Source organism: Suillus discolor, assembly GCF_016758755.1.
Source record: "Suillus discolor strain FC423 chromosome Unknown F5147scaffold_367, whole genome shotgun sequence".
Lineage (NCBI taxonomy): Eukaryota > Fungi > Basidiomycota > Agaricomycetes > Boletales > Suillaceae > Suillus > Suillus discolor.
In genome coordinates, this window is record NW_024541614.1 from 1 (window position 1) to 18,118 (window position 18,118).

General features: G+C 42.9%; 5 protein-coding genes across 5 annotated transcripts; 4 read left to right on the top strand and 1 right to left on the bottom strand.

Moving 5' to 3' along the window:
• Positions 1-88: 88 nt before the first annotated feature.
• Positions 89-2,680, top strand: F5147DRAFT_660648 (uncharacterized protein; the record flags this gene model as incomplete). Its single annotated transcript, XM_041434686.1, has 13 exons — positions 89-107; positions 320-336; positions 383-448; positions 568-768; positions 798-877; positions 928-1,126; positions 1,539-1,605; positions 1,684-1,904; positions 1,954-2,007; positions 2,142-2,196; positions 2,250-2,368; positions 2,399-2,572; positions 2,621-2,680. Coding segments are annotated over 13 exons (1,332 nt in total), but the record flags the coding sequence as incomplete, so codon positions are not given.
• Positions 2,681-3,031: 351 nt separating this feature from the next.
• F5147DRAFT_783481 (uncharacterized protein) lies at positions 3,032-4,607 on the top strand (the record flags this gene model as incomplete). The annotated part of the gene is made up of 5 exons (XM_041442823.1): positions 3,032-3,428; positions 3,482-3,626; positions 3,681-4,022; positions 4,072-4,289; positions 4,339-4,607. The coding sequence occupies 5 exons, from the start codon at positions 3,032-3,034 to the stop codon at positions 4,605-4,607; spliced, it is 1,371 nt and encodes a 456-aa protein (XP_041284251.1).
• Positions 4,608-7,640: 3,033 nt separating this feature from the next.
• F5147DRAFT_783482 (uncharacterized protein) lies at positions 7,641-8,700 on the top strand (the record flags this gene model as incomplete). Its single annotated transcript, XM_041442824.1, has 3 exons — positions 7,641-7,750; positions 7,809-8,491; positions 8,534-8,700. 3 exons carry the CDS (start codon positions 7,641-7,643, stop codon positions 8,698-8,700), a joined length of 960 nt encoding a protein of 319 aa, XP_041284252.1.
• A 1,499-nt stretch (positions 8,701-10,199) lies between these two features.
• F5147DRAFT_660651 (uncharacterized protein) lies at positions 10,200-10,813 on the bottom strand (the record flags this gene model as incomplete). The annotated part of the gene is made up of 2 exons (XM_041434687.1): positions 10,200-10,658; positions 10,709-10,813. 2 exons carry the CDS (start codon positions 10,811-10,813, stop codon positions 10,200-10,202), a joined length of 564 nt encoding a protein of 187 aa, XP_041284253.1.
• A 6,572-nt stretch (positions 10,814-17,385) lies between these two features.
• Positions 17,386-17,697, top strand: F5147DRAFT_660653 (uncharacterized protein; the record flags this gene model as incomplete). Its single annotated transcript, XM_041434688.1, has 1 exon — positions 17,386-17,697. The coding sequence occupies one exon, from the start codon at positions 17,386-17,388 to the stop codon at positions 17,695-17,697; it is 312 nt and encodes a 103-aa protein (XP_041284254.1).
• Between the last annotated feature and the right edge of the window lie 421 nt (positions 17,698-18,118).

Sequence of the window (18,118 nt, forward strand, 5' to 3'; positions counted from 1 at the left end):
ATATCATGTATCTTCTCCTGATACTGCACGTTCAAATCAAAATTAATGTCATTTTGCGTTTGCTGAACGACTGATATTTAACCGCCAGGATTTCCTCATAATGCAGTGTAAGGACAGAAGAACGGGAATTCCATGCTGCTGCGCTGATTCTGAAACACTTCTGATGTGCACCCACATTCGCTTGTCACAGCATGGACGTCCCGTTCCTCAGCCCTTAAACGTTGTTCGGAGGGAATATTTGCCACACAATATAAGTACTTTATTGTCATTGTGCACGCTTGTTCACAGTCACAATTAATTAATTCTATTATTGCCAAAGGTCCCTCGGAATACATTGTATGTGGTGAACAACGGGACGTTCATACTGCTGTACTTATTGTAGTACAACTACGCAATTGGTGCTGAGTGGCTCCCAGATCTACGTCCTCATAAGCGAAGAACGATTTCGGTAGGAAGAAACATGAGATCATTGAAGGCAATGGTCATTCAAGGAATGACTTTATCGATGCAGACGATGAGGTTTCACAACGTTCTTTACCGTGAAGAGTAGCTTATTCATTCTCGCAGAGCGTCACTGATAAAATCGCAAGTCTATTTGAAAACAAATCAAATTCCAAGAAATCGCCCAAGGGACGACGAAAATCCCGCAATGGGAAAGGAAAACAGTCGCAGGGAACGAAGATCGCACCTCAATCACCCGTCTTAGAGGCGGAGTCTGATGTGGATTTGAACTTACCAATTTCCGATCCTGTTCTTCTGCCTACTCAAGTAAGTCATGAACTCTCATATATTTGCAGAAACGTATGACAATTTCTAGCATGATGAGTCTTCACTACTCAAAATCGCTGTCTCTGACGTCGATAGGTTTAATAATCAGGTGCGCGTCGATTCTATACCTTATTTCATGTGCTATTGACTCTTACATAGCATCACGGATACAATCGCAACTCATTTTAAAGTACACGGGAAGTCGAGGAATTCATCAAAGGAACGAGGCAATGTCCGTAAGGGGAAAGGAAAGAAGTCGGATGGCAAGAAGAAGGCACCTAAGGTACCTGTGTTGAAGGTTGATTCTGACGAGGAGGGGACGCCACCTATGCCTAATCCCGTTGTTCATTCGGATGATGTAAGTGATGCACGAGTATTTATTTCAAGCTATGTATGACTATTTACAGCACGATGTGACTTGTGAAATTGATATGTCGGATGTCGACGTTGCAGGATATGACCAAAGGCCTCTTCCACCCAATGAAGAGAAATGGGATGCTTTAACTACACTCTCATTTGAGACAGAAAACTCCCAATTTTTTTTGTAACTCTCTACCTGGATGCTGGCTCGATTTCGCGACCTGACAAACATAGATATGGATTCCAACCTCGACGGCCTTGTCATTCCGCAGAATCCACGGCTAATGGAGCTTGATCAATATCATTACTTCGAAGCGGTTGGTATGGAACGCTTGTATTCTGCAATTGTGCACATGGAGTCACGGCCACGTTACTTGTGTTATTTTATTCACTCGGAAGACTCCTAACAGAGTCTGACGTTGGCAGTGGTAATCCACGCATTTTGCCTAGTCGCTCTCCACCAGCCGTTCAACGACAGTGCGTACTTTCAATTCAAATTGTGGCAATCTGACAGCTAAAACATGATGATTACTGACATGGACATTCCCTGGTTAGGGATAAACACTGATGTCCCGCCAGATCCTCGGTCAGCCTTTACTAACTTAACTCATGATTATGCAGAAGGATTTGGTGACATTGATGGGCGCGATGTCACACAAGCGTTAGATTCCATTATTATTAGAGAAAATGACATCCCTGTTAATAATGGAATTGATGTCACTGCATCGAGGCTTGAAAAGCGTAAGAGGACATTATCGCAAGCGTCCCACCAAAAGGTCAGCAATCGTCTCCATAGTTACTTAATTTGATATTGATCTGTATTAGAAGGATGGCGGCAGAGGAACTCCAAAGCGTGTCAAGCAGGGCTCTGAAACTAACGTTAGATCAAGTTCTATCATCCAATCCTTATCTGCACTCGACCAATCTGGATTCGCATACTCGCCAAACCTACCTTGTCATCTCAAATTTCCAACGTCAGCAGTCCGCCGGATAATTCATCCGAGATAATGCAGGCATGGGATGATCCGATTCAAACAAATACGAAATATAATGACACGCTGCATAAAGGTTTGATTTTACACGCGGATCGCGGATGCATGGATGATTTATTTGATTCACAGATGCTACTCAGCAGTCGTCGAGTGAAACCCGTCCTATTCAATCCGACGGGCACGATAAAAATGACACCTCGACGTCCATATCTGCCGATCAAGCTGGATCTTCCAGTCCTGTAATCCTGGTACATGGCACTCTAACGTCCCCAAATTAGTGTCACATGGATACAATACCAGAACTACTACCGACTACAACTATCATTATACAACCTAAAGACACATCATCCGTGATCACCGCTCTCCACGAGCAACATTCAGGTTCAGTAGGGAGTACATTCACAAACGAAAATGCCACTCAGCCTCGCGTGAATTCCTATCATAACTGTGAAGTGAGTGGGATCAGGTCACATCATACCATGAAATCGTTAATGAGTCAGATAGAGTTGGTTGAAGAGAATGACCCGCCGCCGTACGTCAGCGAACAAGTATACGAGTGATCGCGTTCGCAAATCATCCGATTCTTCATGCTCTTACGAATAGTATTTTTTTCTGTCGCGTCGAGATACGTCGTTCATTCATGTAAAATTATTTTGCACGATGCGTTCAAACGAACGTACTCTTCTCAACCAATTGTGTCATATAATATTATATTTCCTACGCAATTGAAGTATATGTCACGCCATCATTGATCAATATTCCACGTAAATTCAATTGTTTGTACACTTGTTTTGCATACAAGTAATGCATAACGTAATAACGATGTGCCTGCCCTAAAGTTCCATGTGAGACTCCGGAGTTTAATGAATAGGTTTCTCTCTAACAGTCGTGTCGTTGTCTGAATGTCCAGCATGTCTGACGTAGACCTTCTTGATCTAACAATCGGTGTACTTGGAACACAAGTTCCTCAACGAAGCCCAACTATCAAATGGCGAGATGGCCATATAACCGTTCTTCCAGCGATTTACAACGGTTCTACCATTAATATTTGCGATGAGGTTGATATTCCCTTCATTAAATTCATATCGCAATGTCCTCAGTCTAAGGCCGGTTCCACACACGTGTCCCATATGCGAAACGAGGACCTCTCTGCTCCAAACATTCTCGATACCATCGCGGACACTCTCGCCCTCAATATGTGTGTATTAATCACAGGTGTCCCACATAAATCGCCTGGGAGGATTATTACGGATGAGTACTTGGACGTTCAATTTGGAATATCACCATTGCGTCCATTATGCATTCATGGTACGCGTTAACAAGATTGAAATACTTGAAACAGTTGTTAATGAATACGATAGATGCACAGAAGAGATGCCATGACCATGTCAATCCGACAATCCAGGGAAATATACATTCATTTATGAAGTCGATGTTTGATCCAACGAAAATTCAATGTATTCTCGACATACCCCTCGCTCAAATCAGTATGCCTGAAGCGCTAAGGTATTCAAATAATTATTTTATTGACATTACAACGTTCATGGCTCAATCTCACAGAAATCTGGATCACGGCCTTGTGCACGGGTGGAATCAGACAACCAACTGTGTGCCAATCCGCTCACACGTCCATCCAGACAACTTCACCGCAAAGGGATGGGCTTTGCTACATCACGCTGGATTTGTAACTTACCCTCATCACGACGCTGAGGGAACCCTGACGTGGGTAAGAATGGAGGCTGGCATCAAGTTCTGGGCGATTTTTTCGTTGAGGGATGGAGCGAACAATCGAATTGGTTTGCAGGATCTCTCGGTCAAACTTGCAGACTATGCTAGGCATAAAACATGGATTCATAAGAATTGCGATGCCGAAGTGCTAACGCTTCGTCCGGGGGATATGTTGTGAGTGTTTTATAATTTTGTATATTCCATTTCTGATGTATAAAAAAAGAATACTGCCTCCTGGCGTTGTACATGCGGTGTATACGCCAGTACCATCATTTTCAACAGGCGGGCACTTTTACCATTATTCGTGCATGCACCTTACGGAACTCGCAAGGTATATCGACGCTGAAGTTGGAGAATCTACGACAAATCAAGCTATGGATCACGCGTTGGAGACCTTGCGACGTATGGTTATTATGCTTCCTTATCTGTCACGGAGAGTAGGTGAGTAAATCGTATCTTTAGATGTATCTTGGTATGACCCGGCTTTCAGTGCTTCCGCGACGAGCGTTGTTAAGTCTATGCCTGATGGCGTGCAAAGGTAGGCAGTATCGGGCCGCTGGAAGTAATGCAAGCTCCGTGGAGGACACTGAAACTGCACCTCCATGCTTCCATATAGTTCAGGTTGTCTATGAATTCCTTGGAATAACACAGCGCATACGTGCTGGAGATATCCTGTACACAGGTGATCAGCTGCACCCAGGTATCGAAGTTGATCGTATGGAGCTACTCCGATCCTTCAAAGATAATCTGGACCTGTAGGGGTTGTATTCCCCGTGCACTGTACACATCTCATTCCTTAGATATTATGTATCTCCTCCTCGTACTGCACTTTCAAATTTCAATATATGTCATACTGTGGACACCGATAATACAGTACTTCAATTTTTGCCAGAATTACCTTGGAATACCTCGTAAGGGCTGACGAATGGAATGTCCATGCCGCTGCGCTAATCGTAGCACCATTGTGAAGTAAACCCACAATGGTTCGCCAGTGACTGCGTACAGAGTGTCCACACCCAAAACAAAATACCTAGATTACGTCTACCATTCCCTGCGAATATAGCGTAAGGGCTGAAGAATGGGAGGTGTTGCCACAATTGGAGAAGCAGCATGTACTTTTCGTTCTTTAGCCCTCACGCTGTATACAGAGGGAATCGTGACAAAAGTGGAAGTACTATATTGACTGTGCACGCTTATCATCGAGCCCCTTAGCAGATATTTTGGTTTTACTTTAAAGTTGTGCCACAACTAGCACATAAGCATGTGTTGACGCTTGGTATAAAATACTGAACAGCCATTGTAGTTTAATCTTACCATGGCCCCAAAACCAGCGCAGCAGCATATAATTCCAATGCTTCAGTAATCACACCGTATTACGAAAGTAATTTGTGCAAATTCATGTCACATTTGCCTGTTAATAAAGTGGAAGGGCTGACAAATGGGACGTCCATGCTGCTGGGTGTGGCACAACTGTAAAGTAAAACCAAAATATCTGCTAAGGGGCTCGATGATAAGCGTGCACAGTCAATATAGTACTTCCACTTTTGTCACGATTCCCTCTGTATACAGCGTGAGGGCTAAAGAACGAAAAGTACATGCTGCTTCTCCAATTGTGGCAACACCTCCCATTCTTCAGCCCTTACGCTATATTCGCAGGGAATGGTAGACGTAATCTAGGTATTTTGTTTTGAGTGTGGACACTCTGTACGCAGTCACTGACGAACCATTGTGGGTTTACTTCACAATGGTGCTACGATTAGCGCAGCGGCATGGACATTCCATTCGTCAGCCTTACGACATAAGGCAGGAGTAAGCTTGCCTTCACATGATGTTTGATTTCACAATCGGACATGTTGAATAATTTAACTACAGTATGGATTATTGTGCGATGCGCATTGGCACGTCGAGTACACGATGAACACGAACATGTCTCGCATGCATCAGCCCAGTCATTCTTCAAGGTAAGTAATTGCCGTGTTAGGAGTCAATTGAAAATCTGGTATAATTTCCGGTGGCGTGAGAAAGTCACGTGATGAGAAGTTTATATATTTGCCCTTCGCAAATTTTTCTCTTTCTTTCTTACCATCACCTTCGCTTGTGGTTTTCTCGCCTCTATGGGCGTTCACCGTCGATGACGGTGGCCACCTTCTCCTTCGTCGTGTCTTCTCCTTTTCCCATGGATTTCATGGTTGGTGGTGGTTCCTCGCCTCTATGGGCGTTCATCATCGATGATGGTGGCTACCGTTATCCGTCGTCCTTTTTTTCTTATCTTCTCCTACTTACTTTTTTTTCTTTTTCTTTTTGGACTTTGGTTGGTAGTTTATCGCCTCTATGGGCGTACATCATCGATGATGATGGCTACCTTTGTCCGTCGTCGTGGGCTATTCGTGTTCCGTTTCCATCCGACTTTCCTTCGCCATCCTAGCGCTGCCGTGTTGCTGCTCCTCTGCGTTTGGCTTTAATGAATGGTGAGTAATTGCCTCTATGGTGATTGACCGTGGATGACAGCAACCACACTGGATTGATCGCGTGTCGTTCCTCATGTTCTATGTCCTATTCTTTGCACGCAGTACGGATGGCGGTGTCTGGCCTTGACGAGCTTTCACCGTCGATGGTCTTCACCTATCCTCCGTCTTGTGTTTGATTGCTGCCACTCGCGACTCGTTGATTACCCTTCTGTATTGTGTGGCTTGCAACCACATTGGCCGGCGGTCTCTTGCCTCGACGGGCTTTCACCGTCGATGCTAGTTACCTGTCCTTCGTCTGTTTTGTCTGGTCGCTGCCGGCACTCACTGGTGTCGTGCATGACTCGTAATATATGTACATGTATATATATTTGAATATATTGGCATTGTTATGCTGCTCATGACTGCCCGTTCGTCGCTTGACGTACCCGCGAATATTATACCTGAGGTGCCACAAAATTGGTAGGTATAATCTGTGACTACACACTGTAGATTCCTCTCTCCACGCTACTTGTAGTCGCTCGCGTTGTGCGTCAAACAAACATTCTACATTGACCGTGTCTTGAAAATGAATTGTATGGAGATAAAGGTCTGAGAGCATCAGAAAGACATAACGTCTGCGGCTGAAATCATGCGCTGTCCCAAGAGATGTCTTTGATGTTTGAAAGGTTAAACACACTACAGTCTAAGTTAAGCGAGTCTCCTACTGCAGTTACGCATTTCATGTTAATTGGATTTGAACAAGTGGTGACTAGAATTAAATTGATTCATTCAGCTTCCGCTATTCTGACGCAATATTAAATGGAAGTGTGACGTTGAAATATTTCTGGCAATGTATGTGCACATGTTGGCACAATAAATAACGAATATATTTATCAGGATCCATACCCGTGACAATGATATGAACTTTCTGTATCTATCGCTGAAGCTAGTCCTTCAAAATAATTAATACACCGCTCTCGATATGCGTATGTCATACAGTAATTGGGCATATCGTACGTACGATGAGACTTGGTTGTACTTTTGGAATCTTCGGTCAATACGGGCTACTGATGAACTGGGCTACAAATCAAAGTCTAAGTAAGGCAAATCCATGAAAAATAAGAAACTTGAATTTGACATCTCGTTGTGAAACATTCCGGAAGCTTATCCCTTAACGATCATGAATGCCAACCATCTTTAACACGAGTGCCTACCTGGTCCTCACTGGGGATGTCGGATGTCGAATTTTGGAATTTTGAGATTCCGCTGATTATGTAATCCATTGTATGGGTTTCACTCGCAACGAGTGGCGATTGCATTGTTCATCCATCATCCATCATCCATCATGCCCTCTGCCCTTCCACTAGAGATCAAGCAGAATATTTTTACTCTTTCCACACGTACCCGAGCTGCTGCTGTCAACCATTTGACGATCTCGCAAGAGATACATTCATGGTGAGCATTTGATGACATCATTCACAGATGACCTTCCGTTCACCCAATCATACGGTAGCTTGGAACAATTGGTTTATAGAAAAATTGTTCTACATGGTGAGGAGGATGCTAGACTATTTTTGGAATGTCTGTACAGGCGTCCTATGCCTGTTTCATTCGCTCTCCAATCCGTCAAAGCGCTATCTTTATCCGGTTCAATACAATCATCGACTGTGATAGAGATAATCTCCATCTGCAGGAGTGTTACATCGCTTCGTCTCATCCTCACGACAAATGAATACGCAAACAATGGATCGGTTCTGTGGCGTGCACTGGACGGCCTGCCACTCCAGGCATTAGTCCTTACCATCCGTATGCAGTTTCCATCTTTCCTCAGCGAATATCATACGTTCAGGAATCTCAGCCATCTCGAACTCAACGGTAATCACTTTCTTGCCGAGCCACAGGAAGAATTGGAGTTCTTCGAATCATTGACGCACATTTGCGTTGTGCTCAACCCGCACATTGCTGATCCGCAGGCAGTCATACTCCTGATTTCCAATGCGCAACTTCAGTTGCTTGCATTTCGCGTCGAGGATGGGCACAATGCTGTAGACGAATTCCTCGAAGAACATGGAATTTGCGATCATAGGATCGTGCTTTTGCCGTTTCAACTCCCAGTCTGGGGTGAACTCGGCCAGGGTGACATGTTAATGTGGGAGTTGGCAGAGGACCGGACGAAAATTCCTGTACCTCAGAATCGTGAGCCTCTTTGTTAAACTAAGGCTGATGTGTGATGCTCAGACACTACACTAGATCGCCACAGATGCTTACCACTTAGCACGATTCAGAATGCATACGCAGATTACCTCGATATTGCCAAAGTACCAGAATTGAATCCGTGCGCTGTTACGCGAAGGCACAGACGAAGATTGGTGGAAAAGGCTAGGACAAAGGGCCCACAGGTTTAGCAGTGGGGCACATCATAACGAGGTTCGTTGATGCTGAATCATGTATGCAATACACAAGTACGGAAGGTCTGTAAGAACGGCTGTGCAGAGCTGTGGAGGTCATTGAGCGTTTCATTCACGTCAGATATATGTACGTTGTAGTGTACTTGATATAACGTTATTCATGCTAGCGAGAGAGGGAGACCCGGAAGTCACATCACTGACCTCCCTATGTGCTACACAATCTACAGTTACAACAAAATGTCAGTGACCTGCTGATAGGAGCTTCCTCTGTGTTGATGAAGCCCGACGTTCTATCCACATCTATGTTGCGGTCTTGGACGGTCTCACTGCGCGGTTGTTAGTAAGGACATGCAGTGTCTTGTAAAATTATCCGTGCTTACAATACCTCGTTAAAACTAAGTAAACATCCGTATCGTTCGCATAGTTGTCAGCCGCCTTGAGATCTTGTCTTCATTAGATGTAGCAAGACGGGGAGGTGCGAAAACATCTATGTCCCTCGTCGCCCGTAGTATGTACAGCAAGTTAAACAAAGCAATTGGAAAGCGACGACTATAGTAATGGATAGGTCTTGCATTGCTTGCAATACCGATGCAGGTTATAAATCTTAAATGACTGTATATTCCGTCAGTAGCGCTTCTATCAGGAAGGTGAGTTCCCCGATGATCTTCGTGATGAGTTCGATAATAGAGTGAGAAACCTTTAATATACCATTTTGTGATCCGTAATCAATCAAACACTGGGACAACGTTGGCTCATGCACAGGCGCTCCAGTGTCCATTACACAGCTACTTCTGTTCCTTAGGAAGATGTGAAATATGATGCTTGAATACAATAACTGGTCACTAACCTCAATATGATGAACAAATTTCTTCAAATAGTTTAACCTGGAGGGAGCTAACGCAGGGGTCCCGTACCGTGTCTAAATATCAGAAACGTCCATCTAAATGTCTATACAGTCTGCTCGAAAAAACGAATAAAACATCCATTTACGCTCTCGTACTATCACAAGGGAGCTTTACCTACCAGACGTATCGATTGGACGATTATCGCTATCCATATCGACCTACCTCGTACATTTAATGAAGATATAGAGCCAGGAGTAGGAGGGGACACGTACATCTGATCACCCCATTGAACAGGCAATTCTTCATTGAGCAAGGCATCAAGTATTCTATGTCGCACTGTGTTGAATAAATTTTGGGGAACAACAAGTCTCAGAATAGCGGCTCGTAACGGTCCGCTACATTGTGCTTGTTGCAGCTAACGTAGATCTCGAATATATAGTATATTGTGTGTCTTTTGTTTGCAAAGACTGGATCTGAAGTGAAGTGGAAGACGAATTATCTCTTGGACGGTAGCGGAATCTGCCAAGAAATTTCAACGTCTGATGGGAACCTTGAATACCTGTGATGTATGACATACAGCGAATTTGCAAAAAGTAAGGCAAGGAGATAAATTGCACTAGTTAGTTACATGAGAACAGTGGATATTATTCTCTAAGTACGGGAGTCCAAGTCAGCTTTGTCAAAACATGCAATTACTGTATCTTTTAGCGCTGAAAATGACACCCTCCGTGCAATACCATCTTGAACGCTGTGTTCAATCATCCTGTCAATGTCCGTCCTATGTCTATCGTTTTCCTCCTCCAACCTACTGACATCGTTAGTGAGAACGTCAATTATATCCTGCTTATATCGCACGTCTTCCTCCAACTCGTCGATACGATCTTGATACTGTTCCAGTTCGTCGTGATGCATCATCCGTAGTTCTTCGATCTCTTGAAGATGCCTTATGTGCGTCTCCTCAAACTCCTTTTTATCTCTGAACCAATCTGCCTCCGAATTCTCGACGTCGTATTCCAGCCGTTCCAACATCTCAAGGAGAGTGTAGGCGTACTCCTTTATTGTGCGTTCCTGCGACGCAGAACCGAGGTCATTTAATTCCTTCTCCTTGTCCTTTTAATTCATGTCAATATTTACGATACAGGCTTTGGAAAAATACATACATCCGAGGATCTTCCAGCTGACTCTAAACGAATGCGCATCCGTTTGCTGGCTTTCGTAGGGGTAAGCGCAGTGTCTGCGGCACGTTTATAAGCAGAAAAGCACATCGTGTATGTGTATATCGCACAGAATGTGGTGTATAACTGACTATAGTGTTTGAATTAGTAGGGAGAGGTATGAGCGAACGTGAAGTTCGACATTTCCCTCGCCCATACATTATGTAAGCAAAATTGAACCACTACTCATATCGTAGCAGTGTCAGAACTCGATACTAACCTTCTCATTATAACCAAGCCCTGGCAATATTTATACGTGCTGTACTATATGATAGGATAAGTCTCATGTATTTTGTAGCATTCATAAAAAAATTTGTTGTTGAACTTTGATACTTTTGCCTTTGCATCGTGTCACGCTTGCAAGGCCATCGCGTGGTGTTATATCAGAAGTTTTAAGTACTTTACCTTTCTGTACAGCTTCTAGCGCCTCTCTAATTATTTGTAACCGTCGAGCAGTGGGTAGCTTAATATGACGCTAAACTCGGGCACTCTAGTCTCGGGGACCTCGATCATTTTTTTGAACTTAGTATGGATGATAGTCATCCCCGATACATCAATAAAGTCGTTTCTCCACATAGAACGATTTTATTATTATAATAAGGTGCCTCCACCTCTCAATTTTGCCTATAGTTATTGCTAAGTCGCATCACGATCTTTATATGTACGATGACTCAAAACCTCTTGAACACGCGCATGACCTACAGGTGGATACAACAAAGGCCGCTCGCAAGGGTATTCCTGGAGATCATAGAATACGATACTGACTTCGTAATTAAGTGCCAGGCTAGCTACAGATGTGCCGTTCACCGATCGACTTCATGGACCACTTTTACGGTGTCCTATTCTGCTTTGAATTGTAAGATGACAAATCTTCCCGGTATACATCGGACTTGTCAAGCGTCTACGTAATGAAGTCAAGGCCTCAACACCACCCATAACCGAATTTGCAAAGCCTCAACCTATTTTTCAAATGTGATTTCAAAACAAGGTAAAATACCGTTCTCCATCTCTGTTTGTCTCACTGGGTCCTTCCTATTAATGAAATACCGATTAACAAGCTAGATCAAGGTCAGGAATACTTAACTCGTTATTTTCAAGGTCATTAATCGCTTGGTATTACTCAAAAAATCAACCGCTCTCTCGTCACAAATTGTGTTTGCGTCTTCCTCCAATATGAACCAACATATGCGATATGGCATGGTGGCTTCGAAAGCTCCAATGGTATCGTTGAGGCCATCACAATTAATTCACACGGAGGTGGTGAAATAAATCCTCATTAGCGCGTGAATGGGTTAGACACCATAGATTCTACGAACTTGTAAGTTCAATTTTACCTTTCAACAGTATTTATGGGTCCGAATAAAAGGTTATCCAATTACACAAGGGTGCATCTGACACCTAATGTGTATTATTCCAACGGGGAAGTGACTAGAAGGGTATTTATCGTGGAGAATTATCTGCTACAACTGCTCAATTTACATCCGGTGAATATATGCAGAACTGTCCACTTGAGCATATTAATATCGAGAACGGCCAGTTATATCATGCCTTCACGGACAACTTCAAGGACAACATTCAATATATTACGAAGCCGAACACACGCAAGGATATCAAACGTTCGTTGTATCATAACAGTACAAGTTTCCAGATGTTTAAATCGTTGACGATATGAGACCAGAGATAGGCACAAATGGTCTCTTTGTTATTAAATTGTAACTTAGGTCTCGTTTGTCGTCAAGGATAGTGTTTTATTTGGGTTCTCAACAGCAACCATAACAGATATTTTCAGGTTTCCTCACGCATGACATACGATTTACATGCAAAATAATATCTAATTTCAAAATAAACGTTCCTCAACAATTTCACTACTTCTCCGCCGTTCAAAGGATGTTGTCTTGTAATATAATTGCCGTCACTGCATGGTATCATTTGTGAGCATTTTAAAACGAAACTCTCTTGTATATCGTTGACTTCTCAAATTGTACTCTGGCACAAATGAGTCGGTGTAAACAATGTTTATGGACGATTCTTAGGAAAAGTTCATCCTTAATTTAAATGCTCATTTACCTCTGGAATGGAATTCAATGTGGTGAAGACAACATGTTGTACAGTGATGCAGATGAGGACGGTGACATTTAAAGCTAGGTAGGACTCTATTGTGTTAGATTGTATTAAATATACAAGTAGGCATACTCAATACCCTCATGAAGTGCGCAGACACCTTGATTAGCAGTCTGATCGTCCACGAATGTACATGCGTGGCAGGTCACCATGCAAGAGGTTGTGGGTGTATCATTTTCTCAGCTGTAGTTTATCCTAGCTGTGCTAACTTGGCTAGGTCGATTGATTGGTGTTTGAATTGATCTACTGCTGCGAGAAGATATGAGAACTAGCGAATAAAATAAATACCTATAGTGGTGATTGCATCGACGAGAGACTCTCCTTCATCGATTGTCCATGGGAAAAAATGATCAATTGAGGAATGATAAGGAAGATACAATAAGATTCCGAGGTCAATGCAAGGCCAGAGCCCAGTCAAGTCAATATCAGAGGATGAGAAATGCGATAGCATAGGATATGAAAGTCAAGGGCAATAATAAGGAAGAGTACGAGTACGTACGACAAGACAACACACGACATGACAGTCGAGACGAGCGACGTCGAGTCAAGGATAAGGATCAGGATCGGATAAGATATGAAGCAACGGTCGAGTAAAATCAAGTCAAGCGAAATACATTCAAGAGCAGAAGATAAGGAAAGGATAATGGTACAAATAAGTGAAAGGGTATACGACAAAGATCAGGTCATCAGAGTAAGCATCGACATACCACGCTAGAGTCAAGTTAGAACCTGCCCGTTATTCAGCTTAGTTAGTTAGCTTCCGGATAAGAACGTCTTGCCTCTGTGTCTCGGTTCTCGTCTCTTAAAATGAAGAGACACTGGATATTATGATGCCTGATTGGTTCGTTAAATTTACAATCCAATGCGATATGGACTGATTTTTGGGTAGTCCAATGGATGTTCAATTTACTGTATTTGAACACGCATATGTTGGTGCAGGTGACAAGCATCCGCTGCTTGTTTATTATACCAAGCAACTTCGAGATTTGTGCGCTTCTCTCAAGCATACATTTTGTACTTGATCTCACTCGCCCCATAATTGGCATTATAACGTCTCAAGATCGACAAGCAACTCAACCACAACCGCCTGTTACATTCAACTTTCGCGGTCGGATCTACTTCCTTCAGACTAGGTTAAGTGTGCGCGCAAAGTAACTGAGACACCCCAGCTATCAAATGCACTGGCGGGAACGCGGAGCAACATATGTCTGCGCAAGTCATGACAGAGAGTGTGTTGGACTGGGAGAGCAACTAGAAGTTTAGAACTTGTCAGGTGTGTTGACCACGAGATTCGGGTGTATGGTGGACTCAGTTATAAGCTAAGTTAAGCTTGATAACTCGGCAGGTGGTGAAGCTTGGACTCGGCTTCTCGCATCGTGCGACCTTATCAGCACCGTTTCAATCCATGCTCAGGGTCTTCAGGCAGATATCTCAGTCCCTTAGATTACCATCATTTTATACACTAAAATAATCATCGATTCCTTGCGGATAATTAAAAAGAGAGGCTTCCCAATTGCTAAGTCTCGCGCTGCAGATATCCGACAGAAAATTGATGGTGGCTATAAGTCCCGGAATTCTCTAATCAGATTATCGTCAAATTCTCTTATAATCCCACATTCTCGCCAGTAACTGATTTGTGTCAAAGTCTGGTGAAGATAACAAGCACGAATTAGCTATATACAAACGGTGTACATAAATGTCTAAGTACGGGAATCCAAGTTAGCGTTATCAACAAATGCAATGATTGAATCTTTGAAAGCTGAAAACGACTCCCTTCGTGAAATACCATGCTCAACACTCTGTTCAATCAACCGATCCATGTCCTTTCTATGTTGATCAGTTTCCTCCTCCAACCGCTCGACATCGTCATTGAGATGGTCGATGATCGCCTGCTTATCTCTTACCTCCTCTTCTAACTCGTCGATGCGGTCTTGATATTGTTCGAGTTCATCTTCACGCGTCATGCGCATTTCGTCTCTCTCCTCAAGATGGCTCATGCGCATCTCCTCAAACTCCTGTCTATTCCTGGATCTATTCTCCTCCACATTCTAAGATATCATCGTCCTGGGAGGATGGGTCGTCCTCACTTCGACCGGACTGTGGAAATTTTCTTTATAGGGAGTAGACATCAAAGTGGTCATGCTCTCTGTTGTGAGCCCGACTGTGGTCTCAGGACCTTGCCAAGATCTGGTGTCATCGAGCTACAGCGGAAAAAAAATCAACATGCTCTCAGCCAAACCAATGCTGGGCCGCCGGCCAAAGTTCGTAGCATGGCACCCAACATGTCACAGTGTGCCAGCATAGGCGGTGGGGAAAATGCGACCAAACATGGCAAGAATGAAAAAGATACAGACAGACTGTGGGATCCTGGGGGTACCAAGGAAAAGTCAGGATTGCGAGAATATTATTATTGAGGGAGCTACATTCGAAATGAGCAAGAAAGATGGACAGTTTTGAGAAAAGCAGAGAGTTGGAGCGAAGATGATTCTAACCATAATTTTGTAACTACCTTTAGGTTAAGCTTGCGTTATGGTATATCAAAGGCCCTCATTTTGCGCAAATATGACATGTGGATATTTGCGCAAATATGCAGATGTCATATTTGTGTGGAACACTTGCAATCTCATTTTGCACAAATATGACATTTGGATATTTGCGCAAATATGATATGTGCATATTTGCGCAAATATGCAGATGTCATATTTGTGTGGAACACTTGCAACCTCATCTTGCACAAATATGACATTTGGATATTTGCGCAAATATGATATGTGCATATTTGCGCAAATATGCACATGTCATATTTGTGTGGAACACTTGCAACCTCATCTTGCACAAATATGACATTTGGATATTTGCGCAAATATGACATGTGCATATTTGCGCAAATATGCACATGTCATATTTGTGTGGAACACTTGCAACCTCATCTTGCACAAATATGACATTTGGATATTTGCGCAAATATGATATGTGCATATTTGCGCAAATATGCACATGTCATATTTGTGTGGAACACTTGCAACCTCATCTTGCACAAATATGACATTTGGATATTTGCGCAAATATGACATGTGCATATTTGCGCAAATATGCACATGTCATATTTGTGTGGAACACTTGCAACCTCATCTTGCACAAATATGACATTTGGATATTTGCGCAAATATGATATGTGCATATTTGCGCAAATATGCACATGTCATATTTGTGTGGAACACTTGCAACCTCATCTTGCACAAATATGACATTTGGATATTTGCGCAAATATGACATGTGCATATTTGCGCAAATATGCACATGTCATATTTGTGTGGAACACTTGCAACCTCATCTTGCACAAATATGACATTTGGATATTTGCGCAAATATGATATGTGCATATTTGCGCAAATATGCACATGTCATATTTGTGTGGAACACTTGCAACCTCATCTTGCACAAATATGACATGTGCATATTTGCGCAAATATCCACATATCATATTTGCGCAAATATCCACATGTCATATTTGTGTGGAACACTTGCAACCTCATATTTGCGCAAATATCCACATGTCATATTTGTGTGGAACACTTGCAACCTCATATTTGCGCAAATATCCACATGTCATATTTGTGTGGAACTCTTGCAATCTCATCTTGCGCAAATATGACATGTGCATATTTGTGTGGAACTCTTGCAATCTCATCTTGCACAAATATGCACATATCATATTTGCGCAAATATGCACATGTCATATTTGTGTAGAGCACTTGTAATCTTATCTTGTGTAAATATGTACATGTTATATTTGTGTGGATTTATGTACCCTCATCTTGTGCAAATATAAACTTCTTATATTTGCATGGAATCACCATATAGTGTAAATCTGAGTATATTATTATACATAGTTGAGATCACCATATGTAGTCTTTGTATACCAAAGTCAGTCAGGTCAGTCATGACACCCAGAGTGCCTGCACTAGCTTGCAACCCCAAACCCTACTTTGATTAGCTTCTCTACAGGTTATGCACATGGAGATAGTGGCTTTCAGAATCATTATATCTAAGAAGTAAAGTACGACAGTTTTCGGAAATGCATGGGCGCTCGCATGGCTTTTGTGTATTTTGCTAAAGGCCACATGGGAGCACTTAGCTCGCTTAACCTCTTTTTGGAAATCTCGCGTGGTTTTGTCACGTGTTTTCGAGCGCCGACTCAAACAGCGTCGCCTGATGGGAACTTAGCATGACGTTGGTAACTGTATATGTACATGACATTAAATAATGAAAAATGATGTGTTTGAGCAGGGCAAGGCAGATATGTGATTAGATTTGAGTGTTTTCCTTACTGTGATTGTTATGGTAGTATTTTTTGTATACATACAGCAAATAATGGAACAACATATAATACAATTACAGACAGGGGGAAAACAAATATAAGATAAAAGAGACTGGGAGATGAATGGCAGAAGATTATGAAAAAGGAGAAAAAGACCACTTAGAGACTCAAAAACTGGAGAATGGGAGGGCAGGAGAACCGGGAGACGGGAGACGAGAGACGGGAGACGGGAGACGGGAGACGGGAGACGGGAGACGAGAGACGGGAGACGAGAGACGAGAGACGGGAGACGGGAGACGGGAGACGGGAGACGGGAGACGGGAGACGGGAGACGGGAGACGGGAGACGGGAGACGGGAGACGGGAGACGGGAGACGGGAGACGGGAGACGGGAGACGGGAGACGGGAGACGGGAGACGGGAGACGGGAGACGGGAGACGGGAGACGGGAGACGGGAGACGGGAGACGGGAGGCAGGGAAAAACAGGAAAATAAATACATTCGATGATACTGTTACATATTTTGTAATTTTATGTTGTGTAGTAGATTGTATTTTTACTTTTGTCAAAATCTTGCTCAAAGAACATGGAACTGACTGATCTTATGTACTATGTACTTTTATGTGGTGTGATAGATAATAGATTGTACTTTTAGTTTTTTTGAAATGCTGCTCATAAATGTATTTTCAAAATTATTCAAGATGCACAATTTAAAATTTTATTAGGATGCAGCCAGAGGCCAGGAAGCCAAAAAAGGGTGCAGCCCTCCTTGGCTTCCTGTGATGAAGGAACAATGCTCATCAGGAGCCCCCAGAATTATTGGGATGAAGCTGAGGCCAGGAAGCTAAAAAAAGAGCACAAAGCACTCTTTTTTGCTTCCTGTGCCAAAGGCAGAATGGGTGTGGACTAGTTGTATG